We start from the raw sequence: 16,913 nt of genomic DNA, 5'->3' as shown, positions 1-16,913 counted from the left end.
ACCAACCCTCTTGGAGGAGGCATCTTCCAGATTAAAATGGTAGCACTGTTTTCTTCTATCACTGCACATTCATCAAGTTCCTGTTGCTGAAGTAGCAGAATGGACACCTTTCTATGTGTTGCTTAACTGAACAAGCCCCAAGGGAGACAAGGCAAGGCCCTGTAAGGTTGGTGAAGGCTTAATTTAGATAGTGATTAGCATTTATTCTGGTGTCCTGTCTCATGAATTGTCATCCAAAATCTCTCAAGACACTAAAATTAATTCTGCAGATTTCCTGCCAGAGCTGATCTCGAATTGCAACAAAGTCTAGGCATTAGTGTGTTTAAATCCCTCCTCCACACCCAGATCCCCAGACTTCTCTCAGAAAGACACAGGTATGAAACGGTTAGACTTTAAAGCACTTGCTGATTCTACATATCTTCAAGGAGCTTAACCTTCAATATTTCTGGACCCAAGATAAAGATATATTTTGTGTTCACTTTATGCATTTGATAGCGTAGTGAGGTATGTATGTAGAAGAATTGTGTCTGAAACACCTGAACTGAAGAAAACACACCACCTTGAACAGGAACCTAACTCAGAGCCCAAATATTATTTAAACTACCTAAACCTTAGTCAACGAGACTTGTGGTATTCTTTTAAGCAGTGTTTTGCGGCACTAAAAGCAAAACAACTTTTTAAGCACTGCTTCATATTCCACCCCTGTCCGTGTCTTTTACAGTGAAAGCTGTACACACTGTACAGGAAGCCTTGATCTTAGTCCTACAGTAACTTACTCTGTGCTTAGTTTTTACCTAGTAAATTTGCTGTTCTTATAGCTGCTTCCAAAAAGGAAACACAGAACAATGGATAAAGATGATTTATAGTTGGATAATGCTTCCCCTCCAAAAATACTAGGTCTCAGGTTGTCCTCATGAGAGATGCTCCAGACCCTGCAACATCTTAATGGGCTTCTGCTGGACATGCTAGAGGAGCTCCATTTGTTGCAATCAAGCAGAAGTAGCCTGTTGCAGGAACAGTACAATCTCTATCCCCTCCTTAAACCTCTTGACTTCTTTCAGAACTATTTTCATTGTTTTTTTCCAGATACAGCTGGAGTGAACTGCACTAAAAACACATTAGGAGATTACTTCACTATGTTGTTGTGGCAGTTACTCTAAATAAAGTTAAGAGTAAGAATTGGTGTCATAACCTCATTTATCTCTGAGTAAAAAGATATTTGTTATCCCTGTAAATAGAATCATGTGGTATTGTCACTGACTTCAGTGAATGCATTAGTGTAGTCCCTGGCTGCTAACTGCCATAAACATTGATGACAAGGATTGTGAAGTTGTGCCAGACTGTCTTCTTGAGGACACAAAATGGAGGGAAGTACATCACAGCAGTATTCTGTTGGGATACAGAAGACTGGCAGTATCTGACAATATTTGTATTCATCTTGTCTTGTGCAGATTATTCAAAGAAACAAGAATTAAAATATAAGTCAAAACTTGGATGACTCTGTTCCTACAGGGACAACGAAAAGAGTTTGAAGTCAAAATTTTGTTCTGCATCTCAGTACAGAGAACAACATGACAAAAACCACCAAACTTCTTGAAAATAAATTTAATTTTATGCATTAGAAATATTATCCCCAATAGGTCCGCCTTTCCACAAAGGCTTAGATTTTAAACAACAAAGTTCACATTTTTTAGAGTGAATAAACAGCTAAATAATTCATTTCAGTATTAGATTCAGATTCTGGTCAAGTGAGTAAGAAAGCGAGTCAATATAATGTAATCAGGAAGAAACAAAAATTATTTTTTATACTGTCAGTTAATTTTTGGACCACTGATAGAGCATAGAACTTAACTCCAAACTAAATGGACCAAATATATGAAATCAGCACATGATCTTAAACAGTTTCACATATTCCAGCAGTATTTTAATGACTTTTGCACTGTATTCTAAGGTAAGTCAAGCCAACCACCATACAAAACAAAATAATAAATGCTGTTCACTTTCATTGGGCAAGAGTGTCCAGTTTCCTGATACACAGAATAATTCAGCATTGTAAACAAGCCTCCTAATACAATCCATGAAAACACTGTTTACTTTGTGGTTCACACTTTCAAATTTATGATTACCATAGTTTTATTGCATTCACCAGAAGCAGGCTTGTACCTGGATGTTTTTGCTTGATGTTTTCACTTAGGATGCCATTTTACGGATCATGTAGTTCAGAATGCCACCGTTGTGGAAGTAAGTGAGCTCCACGTCAGTGTCAAATCTCATGATGGCATGAAAGGTTTTCCCAGTATCCAGCTGTTGGGGTCAAAGAAAGTCAGTCAAGCAGCAGAACCTTCCATGTGTTACATGATGTTCACAACAGTAAAATAAGGACTATTACAACTGTTTGCCATCTTAACCAAACATCATAGAAAGCTAAAGTGAACAGGCACTGGGCATCAGTGTTTCTTTCCACACTAGACTACAGCCAGCTACTTAAGGGGAAAGCGGTTTAAAACAAACCGTAATAAACATGGTATGGAGTCTCCTTGTATGGCATTTTCTGCTTTGCCTCATTTAGATTTATTGTTGATATAAGCCTAGAGGCATGAAAGATGGCCATGCTTTCAAGTGGTTATACTAATTCTTGATGTTCATTCTCCTGGCTTAGGTACAGCAGCAATACTAATTTCATTAGCCTTCTTTGAGGCTATTGTTCGGGAATCAGAAAAGCACAAAGACAAGTGCATTAAGTGAATAAAATCCATGTGTTTTACTGAAGACTCCCCTAGTCATGTACTTCCAGATGAATGCAGAATGTTCATCTGTGACTGATAAGCTGACCAACTCTTTGGGATACACTTTCTCCATTTCAGGGCAATTAATGAGGCACATGTAAACAAGTATCACTAGAAGCTAATACAGGAAGACCACCTGCATTAAATGAACATGCAGTAAGTAGATAGTTTTGCTAACAGTAGTAAAAAAGCAGACTTTGGTGCTATTTCATTAAATCATACAGTTTTACAGATGCTCCACTACAAGAATAAACAAAATTTTTGTCGTACTCGCTACTATTTTTCAAAAAAGGGCACAGGCTTGGAAGCAAAGCTAGACAAAAAGCCGTCTTTCAAATACAGGGTCTGAAGTTTAGCTAGATTTTATACTGGGTATGCTTAGACTTCACTTTGACAATTTAACTGACAGAATACTGTACGCCGCAGCATTCAATGAATTTGTTTCAGTTCATTTACATAAATTTGTTTATTTAATTTCATACTTATAGTTCATTTTTCATTGTGCTTCAAATATTTAACTCAGACAGAAAAATTTATAGTGCACTTTGAAAGACTGGCCCAAAACACAGGACTGCTGCATGCTAAATAAAACAGTTTGGACATGCTGTTTATATATTCCATTATAGCAAGTCCCTATTACAGTGACTCTTTTCATCCCCTTCACCATCTCAGTTCTTCCCCCTTGCTCAAGTGAGAGAAGCTTACTGCCATATGAAAGTGCATTGCTTAAAGAGACAGTTAATTTTGAGTGAAATAACAGTGATGCAGAAAATTCAGCCCTTAAGCGTCTCATACCTTAATCTGGATGTTCATCTGCGGTTTTAGTTTTTCAGGAATTATAATCGTGTAACGCTCCCGTCCAGTGAGTCCTAAAGTCCCTGCATCCTCTCCAGGTAAGTACTGCAGAGGAATCACTCCCATCCCTACTAGGTTGCTCCGGTGAATCCTCTCATAGCTTTCAGCAAGCACAGCCTTGACACCCTGGGAAATACACAACAGGTATAGTTATCTTCATGGCTCCAGACAGTCTTTCTGTGCTAACAGGAGGGAAATTTGCACGTTTGTGCAGGTCTGTCTGACAGCACACTGTCCGGGATGATTTGATTATACATTAACTTTCAAACATCCTTAAAAGAAGTCTGATTGTCAAAAAAATACACACGCTTTCTCAGGAATCCTGCATCCTCCTTTAACAGGTCTCACGTAGAGCATCATTAGTCATCTCTGTAACTCCTGCTAATTCAGTGTTGGCCTCCTACACTACAAGCTCCAAGGATGCATTTTAATTAGCTTCTGAATTTTTACATGTTAATACAGTTAAGACAAAAAAAAATCACCACTGGAAAAAAAACACCACAAAACATGAAAGTTTAGACAAATGTAATCTTAAACACCCACTCTTCTGATCTTTGTTTAACAATACACACAGTATTTCCTTCACAAATTCGATACCAAGAAAGCTTCAATCAGAGTTCAGGCTGGTAAACTGTGTAGGGCAGGACAGACAAAGAACAAAACAGGTATTTCATTGTATGTGGATTTCTATTAGGCTCCTATAACAATACTGCTAAACATCCCTGTAATTTGCATGGTGAAGCCATGACAAATTTCATTTTCTCTGATACTACTTTTCTCTTACCATTTCTATCTTCCCTGCTAAGTGAGCTGGAAGCAGACTGGCCTTTCTGGTATAGCCTCATGGATTTCTAGCTGGAGATCAGTCCAGGCTTCCAGTCTGAACAGGATCTATTAATATTTAAATAGCTTTTGCAACTCTGCTGTGGCTGTTGGAGGCAGCTGAGATTTCAAAATAGCTCATTCACAATTTTGGTAGCAAGAGCCACCCAAGATGTTGGTCATAAGCGAGTCTTCCCGACAAATAACGCACTTTCAAGTATTGTCCTCCTTCCAGTTTACCATAGTTACTCACCAAGAGGAATGGTCCTTTAGCTGCCCAGTCTCTGGAACTTCCTGCACCATACTCCTTTCCAGCCAGCACAATCAGAGGATGGCCAGCCTGCTTGTATCTTTCTGCAGCATCAAACACATCCAGCTGGAACGAAAATGCCAAACGCTTTATATACTTTTCGGGGGTGGCATCATAGTTCAAGGGCAACACAGAAAAAAGTGTCCCCACATAAATAGCTGAAGCCCACACTTTCTGCCAAACAGGATATTTAAGGATATTAACCATACAGTGCTTCGTGGCTTCTAACCAGATCTCTCTCACAACACAAACCTGCACCTACAGACGGTGGTTCCACTCTCCACCGATACACCTGGTAGCACCACACTACCTCGGTACGTGTGACCTGCTTCCCTAGGTCAGTACAGCTCCTGTCCCCTCATTAGCTTTACTTAAAACCTAAGCTGTAAGAAGGAAAGCCAGTACTAATCCACTCTGCTGCCAATGAGCCTCAGTTTAGAGCCACATGTGTACTTACAGTTTCCCCAGAAGGGAAATGGATGGTCTGAGGTCCCTGTTTATCGAGAAATTTGTTCACCAAGCGAATGTTTGCAAATGTTCCTCTGGCCATGACAGCATCGTTCCCTCTGCGGGAGCCGTAAGAATTGAACTCTCGAGGAGTCAAGCTGTTAAGCGAAAAGAAAACAAAAAATGAAACTCTGGTGTTTTCAGACTGAACCACTCCGGGCTTTAAAAGAAATTTAAGTAATGCACTGGTGTTTCTGAGGCAGGTATGCACATAGTTCCCATCATGGCAGTAGCATCCAGTTAGCTGATACTTTTAAGATTTTTTTGAAGGAAAAAAAATTAAAAAAAAAAAAGAAAGAAGCTTGCATACAGCTTGGTCACAGAAAGCAGCTTCCATAATGTTCTCAGCCCTCGTCCTAGAAAACAGTATCTGACAGTGATGCAAAGATACAGTTCATATTAGGTCAGAAGATGCAATACAATTCTTCTCTTAACAGCTGGCTACTGAAAATCCTCCTCATTATTTATATTACCACAGCATCTTGAACAAAGGTACAGACGCTACTGTGCCAAAAGGTAGAGAGAACCCCTGTTGCAAGTTAGAAATAGAAAAGAAAGAGTTCATTTGCAGAGATATGGGAATAAGGGGACACTCCAGCCTAACCAGTAAACAAAATATCTGCTGGAATGTGACAGAAAATTGGACTGTTTACATTGGGCTACATCCAAATAGCAGCTATGATGTTCAACATCTGTTTTGTAATGTGTGTAGGACTATTTAGATTTCAAAGTAACTGACAGAAGAGGGCCAAGGAGTCCACAGCAGATAGTTTTCAGTATATCACACTGGTTTAATCAATTCCCTCTCCAGAATTATTAGGTCTAGTGAAAATATATATATATATTAATAATGTTAGTGCTGTTCCTCAAAACACCACTGAAGCTGTAAGAAGTGCTAAACCAGAGAATAGAAGTATTATATTTTCTGTGAAGACTGAACAGGTCAACTCAGCAAGTGCTAGTCTTGCCTTAAGTTGAACCCAGAGTACTAAACTGACACACTGGCCATAAAAAAAGACCAACATTCTGCAGCAGTTTGGACTCCCAACTACAACAGCTTTGGCAGTTTTCACAGCTGGGCTGAAACCTAAGCAAGAAGAGGCGAGTATAAAATCAACTTTCCACATTAAGGACCATGATCATTTTGCTTCAATAGGGAGACAAATCCCGATTTCATTTTTTATGAATAGAATTACTGCAAACTCTAGCCTGGAAGTATCTCCTCCTCTCTCCATATAAAGGTCTTCAGCTTTTCATTGCAGCAGACATGCACACTCTATGCAAGTTCTCACACTTGGTCAGAGCTGTTGCAACAGCAGAGAAAGAAATGCTTTTCTTTCTTCTTTTATGTATTCTTCAGGGATCCATCAAGGTATACAAGCATATGTGAACAGACAGCAGGTATGTATGCTTGTAACATGGTATAGTAGCTGTGGCTCATTTCCCCTTCCCAATTTATAAGAACAAGAAGAAATAGTGCTTACCCTCTGCTGGTCAAGTAACGGGCTGCAGGACTATTTCTTGCTATATTCCCAGCTGGAGATATGTGGTCAGTTGTCACAGAATCCCCAAAACTCAACAGGACATAAGCATCTTCTATTGTTTTTGGGGTTTGAAGAGCCAGAGTCTAAACCGTCATAAATACAAACAAAATCATTAAAATATGACATAGAATTGCTTTATCTTTCTCAAAAGTGCAAATTGCAAAATAAAGTCTCCCTTTCTATATAAGTTAAAACAAAGAAAAAAACCCAACCCTATTATAAATGTCTATGTTCTTGAACAAAATATGATGTCCTGGCTGTCTATCAGGTAGTTCATGCATGAAGAAAATAGATGAGGCAAAAAAATTAGTTGAGGCTTCTCATGGTACGTTGGATGACGCATAGATGTGATCTACATGTCTATATAACCTGTAATAGCCATCTATATATCCTGTGATACATAGACGAAAAATCCAGGATTCCCAGACATCTGCATATATTGAAATCTGCATTTGCTGTTAAGTGGTATTGAAATAGCAACCTGAACACTGACCTATTTGCTGCAAAATGCAGACAGGCAGAATTGTGAGGTTTGTACCCTGTCCTTTTCCCTCACTTGCTTTGTGACTATTTAAAAGGACTTCAGCTTAAAAGGAAAAGGAGACTTTTCAAAAGCCCTGAAGTGACAGAGAATCCCTACAATTTTCAGATTCACTCAAGCCCCTCTATTAAAATGAATGTAATTCTAACATTTGAGAACCCAGGCCTCAATAGGTTATAATGGATACTCCCAGGCCCCTTGAAGTGGCTTTGTTTCACCTTAGTCAGTTAGTCAAGGTCCCTACTCACTTGGCCTTGATTCAAAGGGAAAGTGTGCACGTACCAGACCATCAAAGAAAGGTGGAGACTTGATGTAAGTTGACTTGGGATTCCAGGTGTATAGTTTATCTGAAGGAGCATCTAAGGCATTCCAAGATTTGTTTACTGTCTGAAAAACACACAAAAACATCCCATTAATTTTGAAGTTTCAGAAGCAATGGAATTACCTCAGAATCCAGGTAAAATTACACGTTAGACCCAAGGTAAAAGCCTTGTATATTTCTCAAAGCACTTCGGAAATAATACATTATGTTTGGGTTTCTTTTTTTTAAAAATGATTTTATCTATTAAAAGAGTTAAGCAAACCCTTACTTCATTACAAAATAACAGCTGCTCATCCAGTTTTCTTACAATAACCTGTATTATGTACACAGATAACACTTGATAATTCTCTTGTTTATCAGTAATCTTAAGAAGCTTTCCTAACATGTAAGCCTTAAGAATATTTTGTTTCAACACCTGAGAAAGGCTTGCAGGAAGACATTACCAAGTGCAAGTTTTTTTCTTTTTTTTCTGATGTGAATGCTATTAAGTAATGCAAATTAATTTTATGTCAGGTGAAAAAAACCAAACATCTGTGCAGCTGGAATACCTCACTTTCTAATATCAGCCTAGGATGACTGTTTAAAACACATCACCTATATGTTACATTAAAAAAATCATTAAAGAGCAATTTTCAGGACATGACTGTCTGTAAGAACAAACTGATTAACCAGAAACCACTGAAAAGAAAATCTCATTTAAATACTTGTCAGAACAGAAGCAACAGCAATACAAGGAAAAGGTTAGTTTCATTATCAAGACCAGCTTATTTAACATCTTCAGATTAGCACAGTACATCCATCAGACTACTGCCCAGGGGATTAATTCACCTCTATTTTTTGGTAGACCTCCTTGAACATCCCAGGAATAACAAATTGACGCTCAACAGCCTGAATCTCATTTCTTGTTGGCCAGATATCTTTCAGGAAAATCTTCTTCCCTGAAGCATTTATTCCTGTAGAAAATGGTATTGTTATGTTTGTTGCAAAAGTTTTCCATTAAGAAAGAAAGAAAAAGGTTATCACGGTGTCCTTCAGCTAGGTTTTCCTTCTAACCTTGTTAGCACTCATGACATACACTTTATTTCTCTTACAGAGGTCTGACAGAAGAGGGCCTCATAAACTTGATGATACCTGTACGTATGCCTTCTTTTGTGATTTCCAATGGCCTTCCAGATTAATTTACAAAATAACTGAGGATGGAAAGGATCTTTGAGGGTTGTCTAGCTGAACTATCTGCTCAAAGGAAGTTTACTAGGGCTCAGGAGAGACTGCAATCCAGATAAAAGCAAAAAGATGCCCCCGGGGAATTAGAATACTGGTCAGGTTTGGCTTCCCCCTTTCTCCATCATACAGACTCCTTGCTGCTCTGTTTCTTAACAATTGCATGCTTTGTATCCCAGAGGTACTCGGTCATTTGAAGCACCTCCCCAGGACAAATGTTTCTGAAGAGCTTATTTCCAACCAATTTAGTTTATAAACTGTGCAAGGAAGCACCCTTGACACTGTCTTACCCAAAGGCTCTTTCTCGAAGTCGATCCGGATAGTCCCTGCGATTGCATAGGCTATGACCAGTGGCGGGGAGGCTAGGTAGTTAGCACGGGTGTTGGGGTGGACGCGTCCTTCGAAATTCCTATTGCCAGATAACACGCCCACCGCTACGAGGTCTCCCTGCAGGAGAGAGTTTGAGACAAGGGTAGCTGAGATGCCTGCTGACTCCACACACCCAGCAGGTCTGCAGTATCAATGCTGTAATATCAATGACTGGACAGTCACAGAACCGCCTCCTCCCAAGCAGCCCCAAAGCACTTCCCACAGAAAGGAGAATATAGGCTGCATCCACTTTGCACACAGCTGAGAGGAGTTAGTGCACAGTACAGCACAGCCTGGAACAGCACAGAACAGAGGACAGCTCACCTAAGTAAGCTGCACAGCTGTAAGCTGCATACCTGTGTAATGGCCTCAACAACAGGCTCGGGCAGGGGTCCGCTATTGCCAATGCATGTCATACAGCCATAGCCCACCACATCAAACCTAGACAGAGCACAAAAACCATCCGTGAACAAAAGGCTATTTTGGAGCAAGACATTTAACCCTAAGGGGCAGTTGGCTAAGGTTACTTTCAGAAGATGTACTGTTTCAACAAGTGAATTGCTGCTGAAAACAGCATTTTTGAGAATGCTCAATTTTTATCATCGCAGTGACTGTCCACGTACACAGAATGAAGATCTGGGAAATGTCTTATCTCGGAAGACAAACAACAACATGGTGTCATTTATGCAATTTTAAAACCATTAGTCTTGAAAAATAACCCATTTTCCCCGCTTAAGAACATGAATCTTCAAGAAGCTATAGCAGGCAACAGCCTGCCCTCTCTCATTTGCACCAAGTCAGCCAGCACAACAGCAATGAGTTAACTCACGCAGGATCACGCCGTAGGGTACCTGCCATTTATTTTAAGCTGTACAGAGAAACAGTTATTCTATTGCATCACTTGTTGTCAATGCTTTTAGTTAGGCAGCCATAGGACAACAGTAAGAAAAGCACTCTTACCCTAGTTGGGAAAGGTAACTCATAACTCCACTCTCCCTCAGATAGTAAGTGACAACCCCGCTTCCTGGGGACAGGCTAGTTTTAATGTAGGGCTTCACTGTCAAACCAGCTTCAACAGCTTTCTTAGCAAGCAATCCTGAAAAATGCAAAGGATAGTTGCAGTTTCTCCTGTAAGTGGGACAGCTTGGTGGATCAACAGGTTAACAGAAGTACCATTAAATAACTGGAAAAGAGAAAAGGCTCAATTTCCAACAATGAAATGGTACAGCGAGCCAACAGCGCTAATCCCAGAATAACCAGCTAGCGCTCAAGTGTTCTGTTGAACTGCAGATCCAGTCTGAAATATCTCCGCCACGGGAAAGTCGTTCAAAGTCACATATAACAAGATGAACTCACACTGGGGCAGCACGTAAACATTCAAAACTCAGAACACTATTTGAAAGACAAGTATCACCAAAAAAAATGCAATGAAGAATTGTTAACTTCCCGCTTACGGTGGTCTAGTGACCCCGTGCTGAAACAACTGCCAACGTGTGACTTGTTGCCCTCAGAAGCAGATGGCTATGAGAGCACCAACTCTGGCCCTTGTCACAAACGAGCTATCTCACAATCTACAGCTGGTTGCAGGAGTGCTGTTTTACCACTCCTGGATGTGGATTCTATGTGTTGCCAGAAACATTTATCCTGAATTTATTCCTTTTAAACAAATTGCCTAAGAAAGATGACGGTTCAGAAAACAAGCCCCCTCCAGCCCTTTTCCAGGATGGACATAAAAGAAGCAGCAGCTATGCAAACTATGCAAAACCTCACAGTCCCATGCCTCCTCCTCCTCTCTCTCACACATCCGCTTAGATAAGAAAAATATATGTCAGCTCTGCTTTGATCCATCATGATCTCCAACTGGCAGTCATCATCGAACTGTTTTGTCTTTGCCAGCTGTTTGGCAGCTCTGCTAGACATGAGCTGAAGACCTCCACTTTTAAAAGTTGTCTGAAAAGACCTACACAGATAGATTCAGAGTCCTACAGATAGGTATGTGAATTTAGAAAAGCAGCCCTATCTCTGAATTTGCTGAGGCTCCTTGGCAGCCAGACAAAGCTGTGGAAACTGGAGCTCTTGGGATACTTCTGAAAATGTCACCATGAACAAACGATCATCCTACGACGTGAGAGCCTGACAACCTGTTTGAAAGTTTTCCTTCTGTTTTCCTACCAATACCAGTTCTGAAAAGATTTAAACCCATAGACTGTTCTTGACTGTCCCTCTGCTTGTGGCTCTGACTTTTGACATACTCTTCTCAGCTCTATATAACAGCTTCCGTGAATTTAAACAGGTGTCAGAGACGCTGGTTAATTCAGTTCCAGCTTGCCCTGGAAGTGCAGGAAGAACACATTTTCTTCAACCCATATTTGCAGCTATCACTTCCAGAATTCCTTCTGCTACCCCTAGGGACTAAGCTCCATTTCAGCACTCCAAATGACAAAACCAGCATTGTGCATGTAGAATTACATCAGTGTTGTATTTGTCACACAGCCAGAGCCACAGAGAAACTCCTGCAAATTAAACAAATAAACTTACCTGCTCCCAACATAACTGAAGGGTTACTGGTGTTTGTACAGCTTGTAATGGCAGCAATCACTACAGAACCGTGACCAAGCTCAAAGTCACAGCCCTCAAAATTAAATTTGACTATGTTGTTGTGTCGATCTGGGGCAATTTGGAATCCCTTGAATCCTTGCTGTAAGAGGAGAAAATAAGAATCAAAATGATGTAGTTAACATAAGTGCTTTGACTGGAAATTAGTATGGGCTGGAAATTTCACAAATGAGAAGGGCCTGTCAGTGACAATCATGCTTGCACTTTTAGGTCTGGTGGTAAAGGCTTGCATCTCCGGTCAGAAAGTGGAGGACAAAAATGATTCTTCTGGGTCTATTCTATTCTCCGTTTACCAGTAAAGAAGCAGCCTTTGCAGCAAAATGTGTTTGTATTTTCTTCCCGCATGACTATATCCTTCTTCAGATTACTCAGATCCTTCTTGCTCCCATATACTCCAGATTCCTGACCACATATAGTCTTGTTACACAAACTAGTCCTGAAATTTTAGCCATACTAGTTCAATGAACACCTTTATGTGAGAGAAGCGTCACCCCAACTTTAAACTACCCATGGTTGATGTCATCTTCTAAGCTTCATTCAGACATCCTCATTTACTTATAAATAGGCAAACGAACAGCACACAAGTTAACCCTGGAATGTAGTTCCTGAACACTAGACAACTTTTAGAAGTGTGCATTAGTTTGTATGCCCAAATGTTCCTAGTGCCTACCTTGGCTCCCAGGCAAGCCTCAAAGTCATTCTTCATATCTGACACAGCAACTTTGTCCTGTGGCCTTTTTGGTCCACTGCAGCAAGGCACGACAGTATGGAGATCCAGCTCGACAACCTATTCAGTAAGAGGAACAGAAAGCAGTTCAGCATTGCACAACAAATTGAAGCCAGTTAAGCTACAGGTATGCTTACCTCTGCTGTTGAACCAAGGCTAAGTCTGCACATCTTTCTGTTTGTTTGTAGAAATTATCAAAGAGAAGGGAAAGATCAGAAGAAAAGGAACAGTTCTACTTTTAGACCCTGACAGCTCCCAGGTATGGCTCCCAAGAGTACCCCAGTTCCTGAAAACCCAGTGTGTGACTAAAGCCTCTAAACAATACAGATGTTTTTCAGAATCCTTGTCCTTCCACACACTAGCAGCAGGGATCTCTTCAGAAAACAATGATGTGAAGAAATCCTGGTACTGGCATAAACCAAAGCAGACTATTCATCTTGGTCTTGAAGAAAAAAGAAGTCTACTATGAAACAGAGATTATCATATTTTCCTATTCCTCACCCATGTCTGAACTTTGTTTTTATAGTGACTTGCATCTTTCCATATTTAATAAGGTCTTTGAACGATTGTGCAAACTTGAACTTAAATTATAAGATAAATTCGTATGGTAGAGAAAACCAGGAATATTCTTTAGTTTCCTGGATACAGAAAAAGACATTGATTTTCTTGCATAGAAAACGGCTTGTGTGGTCCACGGTTACCACACAAAGTTTCTAAGTGTCCTGATTCACATAGTAAAATAAGTTGCTGAACAGAAGAAGGGTAAACTGGGACAAGGCTTACTCAGACAACATCCACGCCATCTTCAGAGCTGTGTTTGAGTCTGAACTGGACTTTTCAAAACTACATGGTTCAAATTGCACAATCTGCACCTGCTAGAGCTCAATTGAGAGCCAATTTATACCTATGCCCAAGTTTTCACACCTGGAGAGCCAGCTGACTCATTCCACTGGACCCTAAGTTAAGACAGCTCTGTGGACCAAGCCAAAGTGTAAGAAGTCACTTGACTATTTCTTAGTTTCTGTGAAAAACAGGCAATTGTCACATTAAAGTAGAGCAGGGCATAAAACAAGGAGCCAGAAGACAGAGCAGTTTCCAACCTGTGTGAAATCTGGATCCTGCGAGGAGTTCTTGAAATCTCTGAGCATTCCCACAGCCTCAAGATACTTTTTTGTGCACATAACTTTCTCTTTATCACGGCCTACGGTGAAAGCCAAATATAGCAAAAAACAAAATGCAAATGAAACTAAGGAACTACTATGTGACAGAAAAAGGAAAAAATGCATAAACAGTCTATTTCACTGTACATTGCACTACATGACCCTTTCAGCAGAAATATTAGACTCACTAGAAACAAAGCGATTGAGCAGACTTAGCGGCTTTTGCAGAAGGAAAACATAGATTCCTGCATCTGTCATCCGGACAAGCTATGCTTGGGCAGGGCTAAGCAGACAGTTAGCTGTGAAACAGTCTAAAAGTTGGCTTTTCCTAAGCATGGATCCTTAGAGCAAGAAACAGCTTGAATAAGCAAGTATGGATAAAAAAGGCACTCAAGCTCAAAAGGCTCCACCTGACTGAACTTCACTGCTGACTACACCATATAGTTCTGGAGTCCTTGCTTTAAATTACACCTTTAACTTGTGGTCTTTTCTTACACTCACCAGTTTGTATCAGGTACCCAATGCTAATATCATCCACTGGGAAATAGGCAGCTGTTGCTCCGTACTCTGGACACATATTGGCAATGGTGGCTCGGTCAGCAATTGACAGCTGGGCTACACCAGGACCAAAAAACTCGACGAATTTACCCACGACTCCAACCTGGCGAAGATGCTGTTATAAAAATACAGTGCCTGTGTCAAACGACCTGAGTATGTATGTTATGAAATCCAGCTTTTGACTTCAGAGAAACCTTTTTTGAAGGTTTCTAAAGCCATTTGAAACTAGGAAGCTTTGGTAAACTAAATCACAAAGATGAGGGCACAGCAATGTAAAGTTTCAAAAATAAGGCACAACACAGGGAAGTATTCCTTCTAAATTTGCGCTTTATCTCATTTAAACTAGAGTCTATCTTAGAACAACTGTATTTTTCTCAACATTACGTTGTAAGGAGAGGAGAATGCTCTTTAGCCAGCAAACCCAGGAAGATAAGGAAACAGGGAGAACCAACTGCACAAGAACATGAATTAACTGTGAATGACTGAACAGACACAACATTTACATGAATTCATAAAAAAACATTGGCTTTCCCCATTTGAAGGTTCTCTCTAGAGAAAGCATCCCATGGTGAACATGTGTACCAGATTTCTGACTTCCAACAACATTAATCCTGACCCAGTCACAACCCACAGAGTGAATAAACGTATTATGAATATATGACATGTGACCCAAACACCTGCAGATCAAAGAAAGCAGACTGCAGCACTTACTGTCTGTTTTCAGGTTTTACATTGCCTTATTTTAAGCGGGGACTTCAAAAAAGAAAGTCGTGTTTCTTCTGAGGTGGTACAGAAACAAGATACTTTTACAGGTACTGTTGATCCAAAACAGGTGTGCACATTAATATTTCAACAGGCCATGAGATATCAGCTCTCTATTCTGTTTTGTCTGGCTTCTGGGGAACAGATTTGTCTAGCAAATTTGCAGTTGTCCTTGGGCAGCAGATTCGAACCCAGACAGAGCAATAAAGCTTCAGGAAGTCCAAAATGACTACATGGAAGCTCTTAAGCACGCAGTGGCTCTGTCCTACAGAACATGCATAGCCTTCAGCAGTACTGTAAAAGCCGCAGACGTGTTCATTACCTTGGTAATGGTGAGCACAATGTCAGTGGATGTTACCAGTGGCTGAGGGTTTCCTACCAGCTTATAGCCAACCACCTCAGGAAGCACCATGCTGATCGGCTGGCCCAACATCACTGCCTCTGCTTCAATGCCACCGACACCTGTACACAACAGAAGTATTCAGAGAGACAGTAATGTACCAAAGATAAACCCATGAAGTACAATTGGATGATGATTACTCGATCTAAGGTGTGAAAGGGAAGGGAAGGCAGACAGCCAGCAGGCTTAGCCTTCTGCCAACAGTCACCTTGCTGCAATTTCTGCAAGGCTGGCGTTTCAATTTTTTTTTCTCCATTTCAAACCTTCATCTTTGCTCCTGAGCCTTTAGATAGGTTATTAGTAAATCTAAGTAACTTACTTTGAGGGCACTTGGCTTTTACAATAATGGATGTAAAAGTTTTATTTAATGACTTAAACATGCAACATATAAACAAAAAACAACTGACACGGCATTGAACATGGTGTGCTTGAGTGAAATGTATGCAGACCATGACTACTGGTCACCAAAGAAAAACTTAAATGCTATTTTGAAGGAAGGAAAGAGTTATTACTATTATTAGAGTCAAGAGTATAGACTGTTTTAAAGAACACTAACAGAAAAGCTACTTGTTAAAAAAGAAGTATCTTCCTTACATCTATAAAGTTTCAACAGAGCTTGAGCATGTGCAGGTGGGAACCTTTGTGTAAGCACACCTTCAGTATTAGAGCAATATAATTCAAGTGACTACTTCATTTTGCTAATTTAATATGGTAAAGTATCAAGATGCCATAGTCAAATGCAATCTAAAAAAACCATTATGTTTACTAGCAATCTGGCATTAGGCAGCAGTTTTGTAAGTTTTTGCCTGTAGAAAGTCCCTCTCATGTTTATCTTACACTTTCAAAATCCTTCTACCTTTTGTTTATCTCAATTAATACTGAGCTAGAACAAATTGCCTGTATTAGTTGCTTATGTATGCCAAACCATCACTATTATCCTTTTTCCCCACTTAATCCAATAATGCTTCTGAAAAATAATTTCCAATGTATTTTATACAAAATTATATACCTATGTTAATTAAAAAGATAATTCTGTGACAGATCCAATCATGTGATTTCTTTCACTAGGTGTTAAATCATTTTGAAACAATCAAGTTAGTCAACACGACTGACAGGCTACCACAGACAGACATGAAGCAAGTTCAGCATTACCAGCCACTAGCAAGAAATGCTGGATCCAAGAGTGTTAGCTTCGAGCACATATGGTATGGACTACATCCAGCCATACTGCTCAAATTCTGAAGAAAAACGAGGCTAAGTTTACAGATACACTCTTTCAAGCAGCTATTGGTGTTGCAGCATCATCTAAATGACAGCTCCATGTGCAAGGTGCAACGAAATATAGAATAAAAGAGACATCTCTTATCTCAAAGATGTAATGATTTAAATACAGTTAACTTGTTTTCATTTGTA

At 40.0% G+C, this 16,913-nt stretch overlaps 1 protein-coding gene across 2 annotated transcripts in view; it reads right to left on the bottom strand.

The window, feature by feature from the left end:
* Positions 1–1,590: 1,590 nt before the first annotated feature.
* The window catches only part of ACO1 (aconitase 1), a 35,568-nt gene continuing 20,245 nt past the window's right edge, over positions 1,591–16,913 (bottom strand). For both annotated transcript variants that reach the window (XM_014959226.1, XM_014959227.1), the window contains exons 7-21: positions 15,423–15,562; positions 14,282–14,453; positions 13,721–13,821; positions 12,564–12,680; positions 11,816–11,975; positions 10,238–10,373; positions 9,634–9,718; positions 9,199–9,355; positions 8,516–8,640; positions 7,648–7,752; positions 6,765–6,907; positions 5,231–5,378; positions 4,717–4,839; positions 3,582–3,767; positions 1,591–2,304 (exon numbers count right to left, since the gene is read on the bottom strand). In XM_014959226.1, coding sequence (XP_014814712.1) covers positions 2,191–2,304; positions 3,582–3,767; positions 4,717–4,839; positions 5,231–5,378; positions 6,765–6,907; positions 7,648–7,752; positions 8,516–8,640; positions 9,199–9,355; positions 9,634–9,718; positions 10,238–10,373; positions 11,816–11,975; positions 12,564–12,680; positions 13,721–13,821; positions 14,282–14,453; positions 15,423–15,562 — 2,012 coding nt within the window. In that variant the 3' untranslated portion in view covers positions 1,591–2,190. The remainder of the gene's footprint in view (positions 2,305–3,581; positions 3,768–4,716; positions 4,840–5,230; positions 5,379–6,764; positions 6,908–7,647; positions 7,753–8,515; positions 8,641–9,198; positions 9,356–9,633; positions 9,719–10,237; positions 10,374–11,815; positions 11,976–12,563; positions 12,681–13,720; positions 13,822–14,281; positions 14,454–15,422; positions 15,563–16,913) is intronic.

Source organism: Calidris pugnax, unplaced genomic scaffold, assembly GCF_001431845.1.
Source record: "Calidris pugnax isolate Ruff unplaced genomic scaffold, ASM143184v1 scaffold404, whole genome shotgun sequence".
Classification (NCBI taxonomy): Eukaryota; Metazoa; Chordata; class Aves; order Charadriiformes; family Scolopacidae; genus Calidris; species Calidris pugnax.
Note: the sequence above shows the minus strand (reverse complement) of the source record. Positions and strands in the feature narration are given on the sequence as shown.